Here is a 16,665-nt window from a genome sequence, read left to right on the forward strand (position 1 = left end):
CCCCATATTCCCTGGCTCTAGCCAGATTCTAGCTTGTTCTGCTGTATTAGTACAAGTGGGGGAAATGACATGTATATCACACCAAGAAAGGTCTTAAGTTAAAGTAAGATATTCAAATTCTTTAGTAAATTTGGTGGGGTCTTCCAAGAAATTGCCTAGCTTGAGTTCAGTTTGAGAGAGATCAGACATAGAAAAAGGAACACAAACCTGAACGATTCCCTGGGAACCACTCACCTCATGTAAAGGAACTTGGGGGGCTGGCTCCAGAGGAAACTGGAGGGGACATCCAGACTGGGTGTGCCAGGGAAAAGAAGGAGAACCAGGGGCTGGTGGAGGAGTGGTTGGTGGTAGGGAAGAGGGGGTGCTGGGGGTCCTGGTCTGGGAAAGGGGTTCAGTGGTTTTGAGGGGCTGGAGGAGGATGTGGCTGAGGGAACGGGGGAAGGAGCAGAAAGAGGGAGGTGCTCAGGATCGGAGGTGGGGAAGTCAGGTGGTGTTGGTGGTGATGTGCGGCACGAGGACCACAGTTTGGGGTCTTGAGTGAGTTGACAGAAGGCCTAGACGTCAGGAACCTCAGACCATTTGCCAAGGTGGCGGCAGTGCAGATGGAGGTGGAGAATAGTATTGCAGGTGAGACAGCCGTCCTGGGGCTGGACCTCCCAAGCGCCCAGTGTGTATCGAGGCCAAGCCAGTGGCAGAAGACTGTTCACTTGGGTCTGAGGTTGTCCAGTCTAAAGTGAAAGTGTTAGTTGCTTAGTCGTGTCCGACTCTTTGCAACCCCATAGACGTAGCCCGCCAGGCTCCTCTATCCATGGGATTCTCCAGGCAAGAACACTGGAGTGTGTTGCCCTTCCCTTCTCCAGGAGATCTTCCCCACCCAGGGACTGAACCTGGGTCTCTTGCATTACAGGCAGATTCTTTACCAGCTGAGCTACCAGGGAAGCCTAGTCTGAGAGCTTTCCAGTGTTTGAGGAGACATCCCAAAGGGGAGTCTTTCCCTGGGGCAGATTGACAGTTGCCCATAATGACAGCTAGGAAGAAAAGCAAAGACAGAATTTGGGAGATGGGGCCATTCTGGGAATCCTGGGGTTCAGAAGAAGCATCCCCCGCCCCCTTTGAACAACCTAGGATTCACTCTAAGTCAAAGATGAATCGGATCAATGATGAGACATAAGGAAGATGGACAGGGACGGGCATCTGAGAGGCCATGTTCCAACCTAGACCTCGATGGGGACAGACCTGACCTCGGGCTTTCTGCCACCCAGATTCTGCCACTGATTTCCCTAGAGGAAGCCCCATCAAAGGAATGACTTTCAGTTTGGTGGATGTCTCGGTGGGTGACAAGGAAGGTCAAGCCAGAGGTGAAGGCGAAAGGAGTTCACTTATTGGAGGTTCTCCCCATTCCAGCCACCAAAGTGTTAGGTGAGCCAGTGCAAGTTGTGAAAGAATTCACAGGAATAATAGCAAGAGGAGAAAAGAGTGTTTGTATTCACTTTCTGAGAGAGGAAAGGGACTGATACTGAAGACTGGGGGTCTGAGTCTTTTATGAGTTTAAGGGACAAGGTGCAGGGAAGAGGGGGTACATGCATATCGATCCTTGTCCCCAGCAGACCCCGGGCCGCTGTGTCTCTGTAAGATATGGTTTTACTGAGATTCTGTTTGTTCTTATCTTCAGTAGTTTTGCAGTCCTGGGGACTGGGAGACAATAGTGGCCCTTGGCAGGTGCTGCTCCATTTGTGAACAGTGTTAGGTGGGTTTATGGAGGTTAACAGAGGTCAATCTTGTTGGCTGAGCAGGACTAAACCATCTTTAGGGCTGTGGGATGTGGCTCCAGGGTTTGGTGCAGAGGGTGGTCACCCTTTGCTGGGACTGGGTGCTGTGTTCCCCTGAAGTGCTGCCCCTGTTAGGAGGTGGGCCATGGCAGGTGGTGGAGTTAGTGCTTTTGTAGAAGGGGCCCGGGAGCTGCCCAGACACCGGTATGGTGGGAGGACCGGGTGGAAGGAGGCTGTGACCCGACCAGAGCCCTCCCTTGCATCTCAGCCTACAGCCTCGGCTACATGGGAAAGGAATGGGGTTCTCACGAGCCCTCAGGCCTGAGTGGTCTTGTCGGGGCAGTGTCTGTGCTGTGGGCTGAGCTATTAGATCCCTCTTTCTGTCTCTGCTTCGCCTGGAAGATAAGCTCCGAGAGGCAGGGACTTTGTCTGCTTCTCTGGCTCCTCTCCAGGGTTGGGAAGATGGCTCAGGAGCAGCTATGCAGGTATGTGACTATCTTCCAGGCCAAAAACTCCTGGACGGCAGAACTCAGGGTCACTGGGAGGTCTTGTTTCCGAGCTTGGCTGTGGCGCCCATGTGGATGGCAGGGCCCAGGTCTTCCACCTCTGCCTCCAGCTTGGCTTCTCCCTGGGCACTGGGCCTCGGCTGCCTCATCAGAGAGACCCAGGTTCTCAAACAGCTGTCTGGGACCCTAGGGGCCCTGAGCCATCCCTCACGCATGCAGTTGCCAGAACTATGTTTTCTCCTGTCTTCAAAAACAAGCTGTGGGCCAGCCTTTGCATACCTTCATAGCATTGTCGGAGCTGCTCTGCCAAATTCTCAAGGTTAAGAAGTTTTGTTCATTTGTGTTCACAGACGTCTGTCTCCTTCACTCCCCGCCTCGGAACCAGCCCCTGTTTAACTGTGCCCACGTGGTTCCAGAAGTGTCCTGGGTATCTGCCCCGGGGGCCCTCATGCGGGGGGTAGGTGGTGATGGAACACCTGCCCCCCCTGACTCCAGGGCCCCAGGTCTGCAGTGAACCCCCCGGGGCTTATCACCAAATAAATTGGAGAGCAGGATTCCATTAAAACATTTTCAGCAAAAGTATTAAATAAATTTGCTGGGAGGTGGTTTCTTTTACCGATGCATGAGGGTCTCCCCCGCCCCCATCCAAGTTTAAATATAATATGGAAACAAATTCAAGGGCTTTTACCTGCAGCCATCTTTGCATGTAATTTGCAGGCAGCGGCTTCTCTTAAGAACACTGAGAAGGAAGAAAAGAGTGACTTTGTTCTTGGCTGAAGGTCCATTTCCACTCACAGCAGCTACTCGTCCCCCCCACTCAGGGCCATTTGGGAAGCATCGGGGACAATCCAATGTAATCCCCCCATCTCCCCCGGCCACAGGCAAGGTGTCTGGTCAGCAGAAGGGCTTTATGTTAAATGAAACTTAACATATGCACAGATGTTTTGTTGGAAGAGAATCAGGAAGAGTTTCTCAGCAATTAGAATATTTCAAATCAAAACACACATTCTTTAGAGGAGAGGAGAGAGTGCAGGTAGCATTAAACTGTGAACAACTGAAACAAACTGTAGATACTGGACAGGACAGACCCTCCCTGTTCAGGGCTCAGGCCAAGGCTGTGACTCTTAGGACAGCCCTGAATCCTTGCTGTCAGCACCCATCACTCTGCAGTCTGAGGTCAAGGACTGTGCACTGCAGAGAGACGAGCATGAAGACAGAGCTTTGAGGCCAGCCGTCAGGAATTTTAAGTCATTTTATTTATGTGTGTTGTTGTGATTCAATTGCTAAGTTGTGTCTGACTCTTTGAGACCCCGTGGACTGCAGCACACCAGGCCTCCCTGTTTTTCACCATCTCCTGCAATTTGCTCAAACTCATGTCCATTGAGTCAGTGATGCCATCCAACCATCTCATCCTCTGTTGTCCCCTTCTTCTCTCGCCTTCAATCTTTCCCAGCATCGGGGTCTTTTCCAATGAGTCAGTTCTTCGCATCAGGAGACCAAAGTATTGGAGTTTCAGCTTCAGCATCAGTCCTTCCAATGAATATTCAGGACTGATTTCCTTTAGGATGGACTGGTTTGATTTCCTTGCAGTCCAAGGGACTCTCTAGAGTTTTCTCCAACACCACAGTTGAAAAGCATCAATTCTTCAGCACTCAGCTTTATGGTCCAACTCTCATGTCTGTACATGACTACTGGAAAAACCACAGCTTTGACTGTACGGACCTTTGTAGGCAAAGTGATGTCTCTGCTTTTTAATACACTGTCTAGGATGGTCATAGCTTTTCTTCTGAGGAGCAAGTGTGGCCTCCTTTAAATAAGAAAACCTCAGTGTCTGGGAGCTGGACTGTGTGGTTTGGTGCTTCTGGCTTTTGTACGTGGAGGATTTTATTCAGTCCTCCTCTGGGAAAAGATTAAGCCCCACACCTCCAATTATAGACCCAGGTACATCGACTGCCTAGCTTTGCAACAACTGCTGGAAAGTCCCCATGAAAGATTCCTATGTGGAAGAGAACGTAGGCAGAAGATGTTAGAGGCTGGAGCAGGTTTCTGCTGTGTGCTGTGTTCCTCTGACCATACTTCAGTCCCTCATATTGTGTGTATTGTACGTAAAAGTTTTGAAAATACACAGTGGAACCCAGATGATTTTTCAGAGTATCCTGAGTCTTTTTCAGAGAGAGAACTATTCTAGAGACCGCTGCTTTAGGCAGAAAGGTAGGGTCTGCACACTGTCGTCAGCTGCCCTTGGCCGTGGTGGCTCAGGTTCATTCTGGTGAGGCAGATTTTTGTAGACACGATCAAGAGATGACAAAGGGTGGAATTTAACACTTTGCTGCTGATTGCATGAAATCATCTTGTTTTGCGTGACTTTTTAAAAGAGAAAGCGAAGACTGTTCAGAGCAGAGGAAAAGCTGCGGAACTCTACCTGGAAGTGAAGCTGGCCTCTCCCCACCATGCCTGGAGCTGGGGCCACCAAGGTCATGACCCCTGCCCAAGTCCAGTTCTAAAATCACATGGCCTATCTAGGAAGAATATACTGACCAGGGTTCTTGGCCTTCCCAAGGCAACAGAAACTGATCAGAGGCCAGACAAGAAATTCAGGCAGGGCTTTATTGAGGCCCCTCTGCAGCAGAGGGGAGCAAGAACAAGTAAGGGGTTCCTTTACTCACTTGTTCCCCAAGGGGAGGTGGTGAGCTGGTCCCTTATATGGGGTGAGGGTAGGGGTGTGTCCAGGGGTCAGGCTGGAGGGTGGCTTAGGTGGGGTTTGCCCAACCCTTTGGGGGTGTTGAGTGCAGGGGACATGCGCAGTACCCTGCTTTTCCTCTTGGGTCCTCAGAAGCGGTAGTTGGGGTTTTTTGGTCTCTTGGTATTTTATTGTCCATAACTTGCCCTGATTGCACATTGCTGGTGTTCGGTCTAAGTCATGTCTCACTCTGTGACCCCATGAACTGCAGCACACCAGGCTTTCCTGTCCTTCACTATCTCCTGAAGTTTTCTTGGTGATACCATCCAATCGTTTCATCCTCTGTCACCCCTTCTCCTTCTGCCGTCAATCTTTCCCAGCATCAGGATCTTTTCCAATGAGTTGCCTCTTTGCATCAGGTGGCCAAAGTACTGGAGCTTCAGCTTCAGCATCGGTCCTTCCAATGAATATTCAGGACTGATTTCCTTTAGGATTGACTGGTTTGATCTCCTTGCAGTCCGAGGGATTCTCAAGAGTCTTCTCCAGCAAAAGCATGTTCTTTTGTCTTCTCAAAAAAAAGTCTTCTCTGGTTCAAAAGCATCAGTTCTTTAGCACTCAGCATTCTTTATGGTCCAACTCTCACATCCAGACATGTGTGTGTCCGGATGTGTGTTAGTTGCTCAGTTGTATCTGACTCTTTGTGACGCTATGGACTGCCAAGGTTCCCCTGTCCATGCATAACTACTGGAAAAGCCATAACTTTGACTATATGAACCTTTGTAATCAAAGTGATGTCTCTGATTTTTAATACACTGTCTAGGTTCGTCATAGCTTTTCTTCCAAGGAGTAAGTGTCTTTTAATTTCATGGCTGCAATCACCATCTGCAGTGATTTTGGAGCCCAAGAAAATAATATCTTTCACTGTTTCCACTTTCCCCATCTATTTGCCATGAAGTTATGAGACTGGATGCCATGATCTTAGTTTTTTGAATGTTGAGTTTTAAGTCAGCTTTTTCACTCTCTTTTTTCACCCTCATCAAGAGGCTCTTTAGTTCTTCTTTGCTTTCTGCCATTAGAGTGGTATCATCTGCATATCTGAGGTTGTTGATATTTCTCCTGGCAATCTTGATTCCAGCTTGTGATTCATCCAACCTGGCATTTCACATGATGTACTCTGCATGTAAATTAAATAAGCAGGGTGACAATATACAGCCTTTATGTACTCCTTTCCCAATTTTGAACCAGTCTGTTGTTCCATGTCCAGTTCTAACTGTTGCTTCTTATTCTGTATACAGGTTTCTCATGAGGCAGGTAAGGTGGTCTGGTATTCCCGTCTCTTTCAGAAGTTTCCACAGTTTGTTGTGATTCACACAGTCAAAGGCTTTGGCGTAGTCAGTGAAGCAGATGCATAAAATTATTTTTAGTCCCTTATTGTTTCTTTGTATCCTGTTTCTGGAAGAGACATTTGTCCAGGTGACAGGCACTGCAGCAAAGGGGCCCAGGGCCTGTCTCAGAGTCCCTCAGTGTGCTAAGGGAAGTCATAGTAAATGTGTCAGTCACTCAGTCCTGTCTGATTCTTTGTGACCCCATGGACTGTAGCCTGCCAGGCTCCTCTGTCCATGGGATTCTCCAGGCAAGAATACTGGAATGGGTAGCCATTGCCTCCTCCAGGGGATCTTCCCAACCCAGGGATTGAACCCGCTTCTCCCACATTGCAGGTAGGTTCTTTACTGTCTGAGCCACCAAGGAAACCCATGTGAAGTGGATAGGTAAGAGGTTTTTGGGTTCTGGCCTCAGGTCCTGCAGGGAACCGTTTTCAGCATGCTTTTCTTCCTCCCTGCCCTCCACCCCTGGGACAGGTGGAGCTGCCCAGACAAAGCCAAGCAGACAGGCCACCAGCCAGGGTTCTGGTGAGGATGCCCTCTCCCCTGTGCTCCAAAGCTGACTTCTGGGCCCTCAGCTCCCCTAACCCAGGTTCCGCATGGCCTGGGCCATGTGAACTGTGCCTCCCAGGGAGGGACTTCCAGGGCTGTGGATGCTTGCCCGAATGTGACAAGTTGTGCCTGCAAGGACATGAGCGGTCTCATGACACTCTTGAAAATAATGTCAGGAAGGAAACCCTTCCTTCTGCCCTCCTGGTTCTGTGGTTGGTCAGGTTCATTGACATGAGACAGGAGAAGAGCACACACATTTATTTAACATTTTTATGTGCACATAGGAGTCTTCAGGAGGAAAATGAAGACCCCAGCAGCTCATCTATCGTTTTACGGGAAGAGAGATTGTGGGACATGAGTAGGAAATTTAGGGGGGGAACTCATGGAGGATCAGGGTTATTTCAGAAGATGGTCTGTCCACGCCTATGACTGCCTCCACATCCATTTCTGGTGGCAAGAATGTCCTTCTCTTCATGGTGCAAGGAGGGAAGGCCCCTTTCTCACGGGGATGCTGGGGCCTGACTGTTGGTGGAAGAGGGGGGGATGCTAGGGCCTGTCAGTGGAAAGGGAGGGGATGCTGGGGCCTGTCGGTGGAAAGCGGGGGTGGATGCTAGGGCCTTTCGGTGGAAAGGGGGGGATGCTGGGGCCTGACTGTTGGTGGAAGGGGGGGGATGCTAGGGCCTGTCGGTGGGAAGGGAGGGATGCTGGGGTCTGACTGTGGTTGAGAGCGGGGGCGGGGAGCCCTTCCCGCACCTGCTGTTTCACAGGCGCCTTCAGCTCAAAGTCATCATTATGCCAAAGCGGTCCCTCTCCGGATGCCGTGTTTGGACCCTCTTTCAGGACAGTGTCATGACTTCACAGTTGACAACAGAATCTGAACTTCCCACGTCTCAGTTTGCAAGGGAACTGGGATGAACCAAAGGGAATGAAGTGATTGCGAGAGAAGGCCTTCTGTGCACAGTTTGCCCCTTTGCCTGGTCAGTCTGGCTCAGGGAGGCCTCTCAGACCCGCTTCTCATAAAGGGGGCCTGGCCTCCCGCTCATCTGCAATTCAGATCGCCCTGCATGCCCGCCGTTCACAGCGATTCCAGGCTGTCAGCTCGGGAGGCAGAGCATGAGTGTGTGTGTGTGTGTGTGTGTGTGTAGTCTGTAGCTGCTGACAAAATCTCTGTGTAATAGGCCAAAGTCCCTATGGCAGGAGCTGCTTATTAGTGGGAAAGAAATTCACAAATACAGCCGGGTCCAATCATTTACTTTAACAAAAGATTTATTTGAAACAGGTTTGTGCAGACATACACCAGTCAACAGGATTGATCAAAGCCACACATCACTACATTTTCCAACCCCTGCCTCCCCAAAATACCAGTAAATGCCCTTCATTTGTATTCATTCCATGAGGAACCCCTGGCTCCCCTGTTCTGGCTAAAGACTGCTGTAATTTAACAACCAGAGGACGTTAATAGGACATGAGGACGATAGTAAGACTTCTAGAGGGGGAGGACAGGACCCCTATACTCCAGAGAAGAGCTGCCCACTCTGCTGGGAGCCAATTAAGCAAGCTCCCACCTCCCTGTGCCCCCTTCCCTCTGCATAACCAGATGAAATCTCCCAGCCAAACGCCATCTCAGCGGTGGCAGCACAGATGTGACAACAGAAAGGAGAACATGTGGCTTTGCCCAAGTGAAGGAGACACTGCAGGGTGGCACGTTCAGACCACAGCTGGAAGGGTGACCTGGTGGGGCTGCAGGCCCTGGGGGCTGGGGGGCTGGGGGGGCAGCCCAACACACCTCCCAGCTCAGCCACCCGGGAGAGGGCAGGTGGAGTAAGAGCGACTGGACTTGGGTTGGCTTTATTAATGGAAGACCGCGAACGCGTTCCCTGTGCAGGGACCTCGTGGGGAGGAGGGAGGCCCTGAGACAGGGCAGGTTGTCTTTCTGTTCTGTACCTGGTGCCTCCTGCTCTGCCTGTGGCTGCACGCCCAGCCATCTCAGGACCCCGGCCGGCTCCGGTCCCTCGGAAGGAAGTGGGTTCACGTCCTGACCCTCAGGCGGCCCCGCTCCTGCTGGCCCTTTCTCCACAATGTCAGGCTGGCCTGTGAGAGGCTCTTGAGAAGGCTCTCTTGACCCCGGGTTTCCCCGGGCAGGGTTATTTGGATAGCGCCAGTCTTTCCACTTGCTTCTTCCTCTTCCGTCATAAATCAAAGCCACCTGACACTTTGTTCCCGCTTTTAAAATGCACAGGTCTCCTTTCTGTGGCCAGGTCAGGAGAAATGCCGATGGGCTAATCTCGGGAGTGTGTTTTTCTTGGTCTGATGCCTGGGAGTAGATATCGCTAAGGCAACTTAGGCGAGAGATTGTCACTTGAAAACGAGCCGGCCTGGGTGTCAGAAGAATCGCTCCCTTGTCTCCTTCCTGCACCCTCCCCCCCCCCAGTCAGGGGAGCAGAGGGGCTCTACTGGGTAGCAGGTATGGGTTCTACGTGGTGTGGGGACATGGGGTCACATGCCCCTCCCCCACTACTGCTTGTTTCACAGTTCTAGCCACTTGGAGCTGATGTGGGCTCCCAGGGCTTTCTTCCCGCCGAAAGGATTCCCGTGTGCTTCACTGAGACCCAACAAACCAGAAGCCCTTTAAACAGCCGGAGCTGGAGGTATGGCATTAAATGAAGCTCTTGTAAAAGAGAGTGGAGGCATGTGCTGCTGGGCGCTGGAGGATGCAAGAAAACTCAGTGAAGAGTCTGACACGTCGAGTATCATGGGTCTCTTCCTTCTGGAATACTTGTTAATTTGTCATCACATGGGATCTCAGGTCCTGATCTCTAAGACCCATTGGAAAATCTTCTAACTGTCCTCTTAGTTCTTCAAGATGGAAAGATGGCTAATATGAGGCAAAATAATTTTCCCCCAAGACTTAGACCAAGAACAGACTTAAAGCCGTAAAGCCTCTGCTGTATTGCTCTATTTTTTTGGAGGGGACACTTTATTATTACTGTCTCCATCACTCATAGATTTTCTAATTTAAGCATCTGCATGAAGAAATTGTTTAATGAATATGATGGGGGGTGGTGGGCATCCTTTAACTTGACCTGATAAACTCTCTTCTTTGCCATATTATTTCAGGCTCTGCTTAACCAGTTTCTCTGTTAAAATTCTTTATGGCTCTCAGGAGATAAAGGCTACATTTCAAATGCTGAGCCTAAATCACCCTTGAATTACTTGGGGACAGTGACCCTGGGCAGTAATTCAAACCCTGGCTGAAACATGTGTAGTTCTTTCACATGTTCAAAACTAAAGAACACCTTATCTTAGAGCAGAGCTTTGAAAACATTCTATTCAACCTGTGGTCCAGGATGTAAATCTCTAGGAATGGGACTATGATAGAAAATTCTCTTCTTTATGGCTCAAAAAGATAAAGGGTCATTGTTATAACAACAAGATGATAGACTAGAGCTTTCTTTAAAGAAAATTCAACTGTATAGTTGATAATATTATGTCCATATGCATTTTCAGATATTAGTTACTTATATTCACTTCTTCATGATTCATGGTTTCTGGACAAGTGATTATAGATTTTCATTGCCAGCTTCCTACAGCAAGATCTAAAGCCTTGTCAGGGGAAAGCAAAGACCAGCAGAGCTCTCAGCTGTGGCCCACCAAAGCCCAGGCTTGCGTGTTAGGGTCCCACTCCAAATGTTAAAGGCATAGCATCTTCTTTCTCCAAAGCACAGGGTTTTTTCTGTGTGTGTGTGTTTTGGGAGATGGGAGACTACAACACTGGTCAAGAAGTCTGGAGTATTCTGCCTAGAGACAGAATAGAGCCATCAGTGACACCCAAAAATTATGACCAAGCCCCCAGACTGGTGATCACAGGCTAATCCCAACAGCTCAGCAGAAATGGCTGATTTCCTCTGCTTTCTCATCTTCTCCTCTTGGTGTGCAGGCATCCACCCGTGCTCGCCGGTGCAGAGCTGAGAGCTGGGGAGGCTGCTCTCTTCTGTCTGCAGAAGCAGCCGGCACTGAGCAAAGGATCAAATGAGCATCAGCAGTCTGGGTACCAGACTAGCCCAGCACTGGGCCCGAGGGGGATCTGCCATTTTAGCCCAATCGAATGTCAGGCCCTGTAGTGCCGACCTGCCGGCCTGTATCATGTTCCGTGTGGCAGAGTGACAAGTCCCAGGTGGCATCTCCATGGAGCTGACAGTGTGCGGCTTAGTCGGCCCACCCTGCTCCCAGGGGAGGGCTTGTGTGCGACACTCTGACCTCAATTTAAAGATAGGACAAACAACACAGCTCGAGTCGCCCCAGCTGAATGTCATGCATCTCACACAGTGACAGCTGCTCCTCCCGGACACCCAGTTTAGTCATTTGGCTACAAGATAGCTTAATCGTGGGAGAGAATAAATAGAAAGGCATCTCTCTAGTGCTTCCTTCCCTGTGCATCTTTCATGACTGCAAAGGCTGTTTAGTCTACTTCTCAAGAGAGCTGGAAAATATACTTCAATCTCAGAAAACTCGGAACTATATTTCAACGTGAAAAATGAAAATCATAAAGCCCTAAACAAGCGCACGCTGTAATTCACAAATCTGATTTGGAAGGCTTCAAGTTCAAGAGCCAGCCAAGTGTTTGATGAAAGAATTGAGTTTGAATTCCCTTTTCCAACCAGGCTTAGTTCCCAGATGAAACCAAATCATCCTGGGTGCCTAGCGCAGCTCAATCCAAAGGTTCATTTCTCCTCTGTATTTAGGATTTCCTCTTTCTGTATGTGAAGGTGGGGCATCTGCCTGGCTTTGTGTATTAATTACAGGCACGTATTTTGTTGTGATTCCTGCTCAAGGGTCCTCAACCCCTCCTCTCGCTGGTTGCCCTAGTGTTTAAAATGTCTCAGACCTTGGGGAGGGAGGAGGGGCAATTTTCCTAACCTCACCTGTTTGCTGTGCTGTTCTGCTTGCCCCGGAGCCCTCTCTGGGCTCTCATCACCTCTCATTTTCTGTAAGCCAGGCAGATCACACCCTAAATGATCTCAATGCCCAATCAGACGCGGATGCTCTGAGAAGAAGGCGAGGAAGCAAAATGCCCCATTGTTTTATTTTGTAATTTAGCACGGCCCTCCCCAGGGGAACTGTGTCATTTTAACCAGCAACAGCTGCCCAGAAGTATTGATGTTACACCATCCAAATAGCTGGTTTGGCAACAAAGCTGCAAGCAGGGGACATGCCTCCAGGCTGGTTCCAGGTGGTTCCTTCCCGCCTGAAGGCACCTGGGATTTGTCCTGTTCAGAACTTGGACAAAGACGTGGCCACCCGCCCTACCCCCACCCCACCCCGCCACAACCCATGTTGGAATCAGGGACCCTCCTGTTCAGACAGCTGCTTGCATCTGACATGGGCTGGATAGGAAGGAATATCTGTCCAGGTAAGAAAAGCTGCTTGCTTGAAATGTCTGGAGCTCTGTTCAATTAAAACTGCAGGCCTGTGAACACTGTAGGCTGATCATGACCACTGTCTGGGCTTCGGGCTTGATTTCGGAATTCTACTGAGATTTGCAGGAAAAGCATCCTCCTTCAGTGTCTCTGCCGCCGCTCCCCTGCAGTGGCTGTCTTCCTCGGCACCCTCAGGGACCCTCACTGGGCTATTTATCCTCCCAGAGTCTGGAGTGACTGGTGTGTTCCTTTGCTGGGGAAACATGCTGTAAATTTACTCGAAATCCAAAATGTGCTCTGAACTCCCAAGAGAACGAATGTGGGTTCTAATTTAAGCAGGTGCCAAGGCCCAGGGGTCTGGAGGCCAGAAAATGAGGTTTGCGAGCCTGAGCAGGGCAGGTAGGGCTCCAGCAAGTCCACATCACCCTGACCCACAGGCCTCCTTGCCACCAGAAAGAGGAAGATAAACACTTGGAATATACGCAAATTGCTGTTTCTTTAGATAGAGAAGAAGGGGGGTTTCTTGCATCCGTTTCTGAATCTGGGGGAGAAGGAGGGAGGGTGAGGATCAGAGCGGGTGCCCGCAGCCGCCATGCACCAAGCGCAGGGCCAACCATGCAGCGGGACTGTTGTTGGGGCGCCTGGCCGGGAGGCACCGGGCAGGAGGGGTCAGGAGACTGTGCGGACCCGGCGAGTCCGCCCTGCCGAGACCATTGACCGAGGTTCCAAAAGTTCTTCTCAGGTTTACCACCCAGATACCTATGTTTATGACTTCATTGCAATCAAGATGATGATGCCAACTTCATACCAACACAGGGAACATCAAAGCCAGTGGGTTGTCCACCTCGAGGGAAGGTTCCGTGCAGCCTGCAGAACAAACCTGCGGGTATCCGACCCCTGAGCTGGGCTCCTCACGCAGCATGAAAGCCTGTCTCTGTTCTCCCAGAGCCACCCGGACGGATGTGTAAATACAGGGGAAACGTAATGGTTTTAATTTCACACCTCACAGTGCACAGCTGAACGCTCAAACAAGAGTCAGGCGGAGCATGGCGGACGAGCAGGAAGGGCGTGGGGCACCCCAGCAGTCCGGGTCCAGGGTCGCCAGGGCACAGAGCGAAGGAACGGGCTAAGGCCACAGGACGTGTTGCGGTGTTTTGGCTGCTGCCATGAGTCTCTTCCTGCGCTCCGGCGGGAGGCAGCGTCCTACTTCTTCCTGGATTTCTGCTTCGTGGTGTCGTAAGCGCGGACGATTTCCTCCTGAGTCACGGCTCCGTGTTCCTCCTGGGAGAAGGCATACCCATCTGCAAGAGGAGCACAGGGGCCGGTGAGGAGGGACGTCCAGAGCAGCTGCATATGGGGGGAGAGACTGTGGCTCTATAGCCTTGGATGGAGGTCCAGGGACCTGTGACCCCTGTGAAGGGATGGGTGCTGACATGAGTGGTCAGGGCTCAGAGGGGTGGCCTCCCGTTTAGCGCAGCCTGTGAGGCATCATCTGTGGGTCACTGGGCCATGGCTGCACTTTCCCACCACCCATCAAGGGGAAAGGCAAGTTGTCCTGTGCGGGAAACATCCCCATGCGCCCCGAGCCGCAGGCCAGTTGGCAATTCATGCAGCCGTAAACACACTAACAGGAAAGGCTGGCAGAGCGCACATGGTGCTGGGAGCCTGCCTGGCTGATGTCGCAGGGATCCGGACCGGCAATAAATTACAGTGAATGTGTGTTCGTGTAAATAAAGAAAAAGATCACTAGATAAAGTTGAGGAGTTTAATGATTGGCCCAGTGGCTACATAAAGACTAGATTTTACAACCAGTACCAATAATGACTTTTTTTTTTTTTGGCCACAAAGCTTGTGAGATTTTAGTTCCTCACCCAGAGATTGAACCTGGGCCCTTGGCATTGACAGCCTGGAGTTCCTAACCACTGGATCCCCAGGGAGTTCCCAGTTCCAATGATGACGACAGCAGACAATTATTAAATGCTCTGTGTCTAGGGTGCTGTTGTATGTATTATGCTAAGCACACATGGCTTGTTTCCTTCTCCCAACAGCCCTAGGAGACAGATGAGAGTTCTTCCCATGTCACAGGTGGGGAAACTGAGGCACAGGTGATGTCATTTTTCCCAAGGTGGCAGAGCTGGGATCCAAGCCCAGGCAGGGCCCACATTCCCCTGCAGCTCTGTCCTGTGTTCCTGGGATGGAGTTTGCATTCCCAGCCCGAGGCAGGACAGTCCCTCCTAACCAGCCCTTCCCACTGGAGGGACATTTGCAAGACTCCCTGTCTGTTCACCGACCCTCCTGGGTCAGAGGTCCGGAAACGCCCCACAGCCAGATAAGACCTTCTAAGCAAAAGACAACCCAGGCCACAGCCTGCCTCCCATCCACACATGTTTATGACTTGTTACTGGTGCTGTTATCTCATCACATCCTTTAAAGGAGAACAAGAAATCAGGAGTTTTGCCTGTGTATCATCCTGGATTTCTTTTGTTTGAATTTTTATTTTATATTGAAGTATAGTTGATTCACAGCATTGTGTTTTGGGTGGACAGCACAGTGACTTAGTTATACATGTTTTCAGTTCAGTTCAATTGCTCAGTCATGTCCGACTCTCTGCGATCCCATGGACTGCAGCACGCCAGGCCTCCCTGTCCATCACCAACTCCCGGAGTTTACTCAAACTCATGTCCATTGAGTCAGTGATGCCATCCAACCATCTCATCCTCTGTCAACCCCTTCGTCTCCTGCCCTCAATCTTTCCCAGCATCAAGGTCTTTTCAAATGAGTCAGCTCTTTGCATCAGGTGGCCAAAGTATTGGAGTTTCAGCTTCAACATCAGTCCTTCCAATGAACACTCAGGACTGATCTCCTTTAGGATGGACTGGTTGGATCTCCTTGCAGTCCAAGGAGCTCTAAAGAGTCTTCTCCCAGTTAAAAAGCATCAATTCTTCGGTTCTCAGCTTTCTTTATAGTCCAACTCTCACATCCATACATGACTACTGGAAAAACCATAGCCTTGACTATATGGACCTTTGTTGGCAAAGTAATGTCTCTGCTTTTTAATATACATGTGTATCTATTCTTTAAGCTACTTTCCCATTTAGGTTATTAGGGAGTATTGAGCAGAGTCCCCTGTGCTGTACAGTAAGGTCTCTTGTTTGTCTGTTGCATATACAGTCGTGTGTACACGTCAGTCCCAGGCTCCTGTCCTATCCCTCCCCCCCACCCCCATGCCATGAGTTCGTTTTCTGTGATTCTGCTTCTGTTTTGTAAACAAGTTCTTTGTAGCCCTTTTTAGATTCTGCATGTAAGTGACATCCTATGATATTTGTCTTTCTCTGCCTGAATTACTTCACTTAGTATGTAAGTGCTTCTCCCACACCTGGGGAAGCAGGCAGCGTGGGGCTCTCCATTCTAAGCTGGCTGTCCCCGCGCCCCACCTTTACAGGGGATCTGGAACCCAGGGCTGAGGCCCCAGGTGAGAAGGGCTGGCCAGTCCTTGCTTGGCCACAGAACTGGTGCCCTTTAAGGTTTTGGTCTCCTGGGTTTAACTTTCTGTAAAATAAATGGCCTGTACTGGATGAGGCCTTCACCTTGAGTCTTCTGTGCAGGTGCCAGGACGGGCCCTTGGCTGGCAGTGCCCAGACCACAGAGCCCTCTCCTGCAGGCAGAACTGCTTCTACCCTTGGCATCCCCAGCGGAGGCCTCCACTCCAGGCCAGGGACCGAGGAGCCTGACTTGACAATCAGCCCAGATGAAACAATTGCTAACTGTGTTTTAATGTGTCTTCTCTGGGGGTGGATGGGCTGGAGTGAAGTGCCTTGTTGAGACGTACAAGTAAACATTGCCTGGGAATGTCCTGTAGGGAAGAGGACCTTAGAGTCTGGAGTGGTCTACTCCCTGTTCCCGGGGAAGGGCCACAGCTTTGTCTTTTATTTCTTGTTTTCTGTTGTTTTCTGTGCCTGGGGAAATCAGCTGCAGTGCCCTCCTGGGCTCCTGTTCGACTCACAGGCACAGGGCTGTCAGGTGGGGTAGCTCGGCCCCTTGGGGGTGGGAGGGTTTCCAGGGAAGCTTCTGGTCCGACAGCAAAGCTATTCTCCTGGAGGCCCCTCTACCGGCTCCCCCGGGGGCATCCACCAGGAGGTTCTCAGCCTCTACTGAGGCTAAGTGGACTTGCAAGAAAGAAAGGATGGTGGTCCTGGGGACAAGGGTGCTCTGTGATTCAGATAAACATTTTCCTCTTGGAAACCAGGCCTTGGAGGGGTTAGACCAGAACCACCAGGACAGTAAGCACCAGCCAGCCTCCGCCTGCCCAGCCTGACAAAGATTCCTCATCACTCACAGTTCCTGCCAGATGAACAGGTA

The 16,665-nt window shown here is 50.6% G+C and overlaps 1 protein-coding gene and 1 long non-coding RNA gene across 4 annotated transcripts in view; one reads left to right on the forward strand and one right to left on the reverse strand.

The window, feature by feature from the left end:
- Positions 1-16,665, forward strand: part of LOC139186210 (uncharacterized) — a 35,554-nt gene that overhangs the window by 13,532 nt on the left and 5,357 nt on the right. For both annotated transcript variants that reach the window (XR_011569756.1, XR_011569757.1), the window contains exon 2: positions 16,553-16,662. This is a non-coding gene — a long non-coding RNA (uncharacterized lncRNA). The remainder of the gene's footprint in view (positions 1-16,552; positions 16,663-16,665) is intronic.
- The window catches only part of LOC109567044 (phospholipid-transporting ATPase IB), a 495,212-nt gene continuing 486,684 nt past the window's right edge, over positions 8,138-16,665 (reverse strand). For both annotated transcript variants that reach the window (XM_070800266.1, XM_070800264.1), the window contains one exon: positions 8,138-13,607. In XM_070800266.1, coding sequence (XP_070656367.1) covers positions 13,510-13,607 — 98 coding nt within the window. In that variant the 3' untranslated portion in view covers positions 8,138-13,509. The remainder of the gene's footprint in view (positions 13,608-16,665) is intronic.

The sequence above is a fragment of the Bos indicus genome, chromosome 12 (genome assembly GCF_029378745.1).
Source record: "Bos indicus isolate NIAB-ARS_2022 breed Sahiwal x Tharparkar chromosome 12, NIAB-ARS_B.indTharparkar_mat_pri_1.0, whole genome shotgun sequence".
In the NCBI taxonomy this organism is placed as follows: Eukaryota; Metazoa; Chordata; class Mammalia; order Artiodactyla; family Bovidae; genus Bos; species Bos indicus.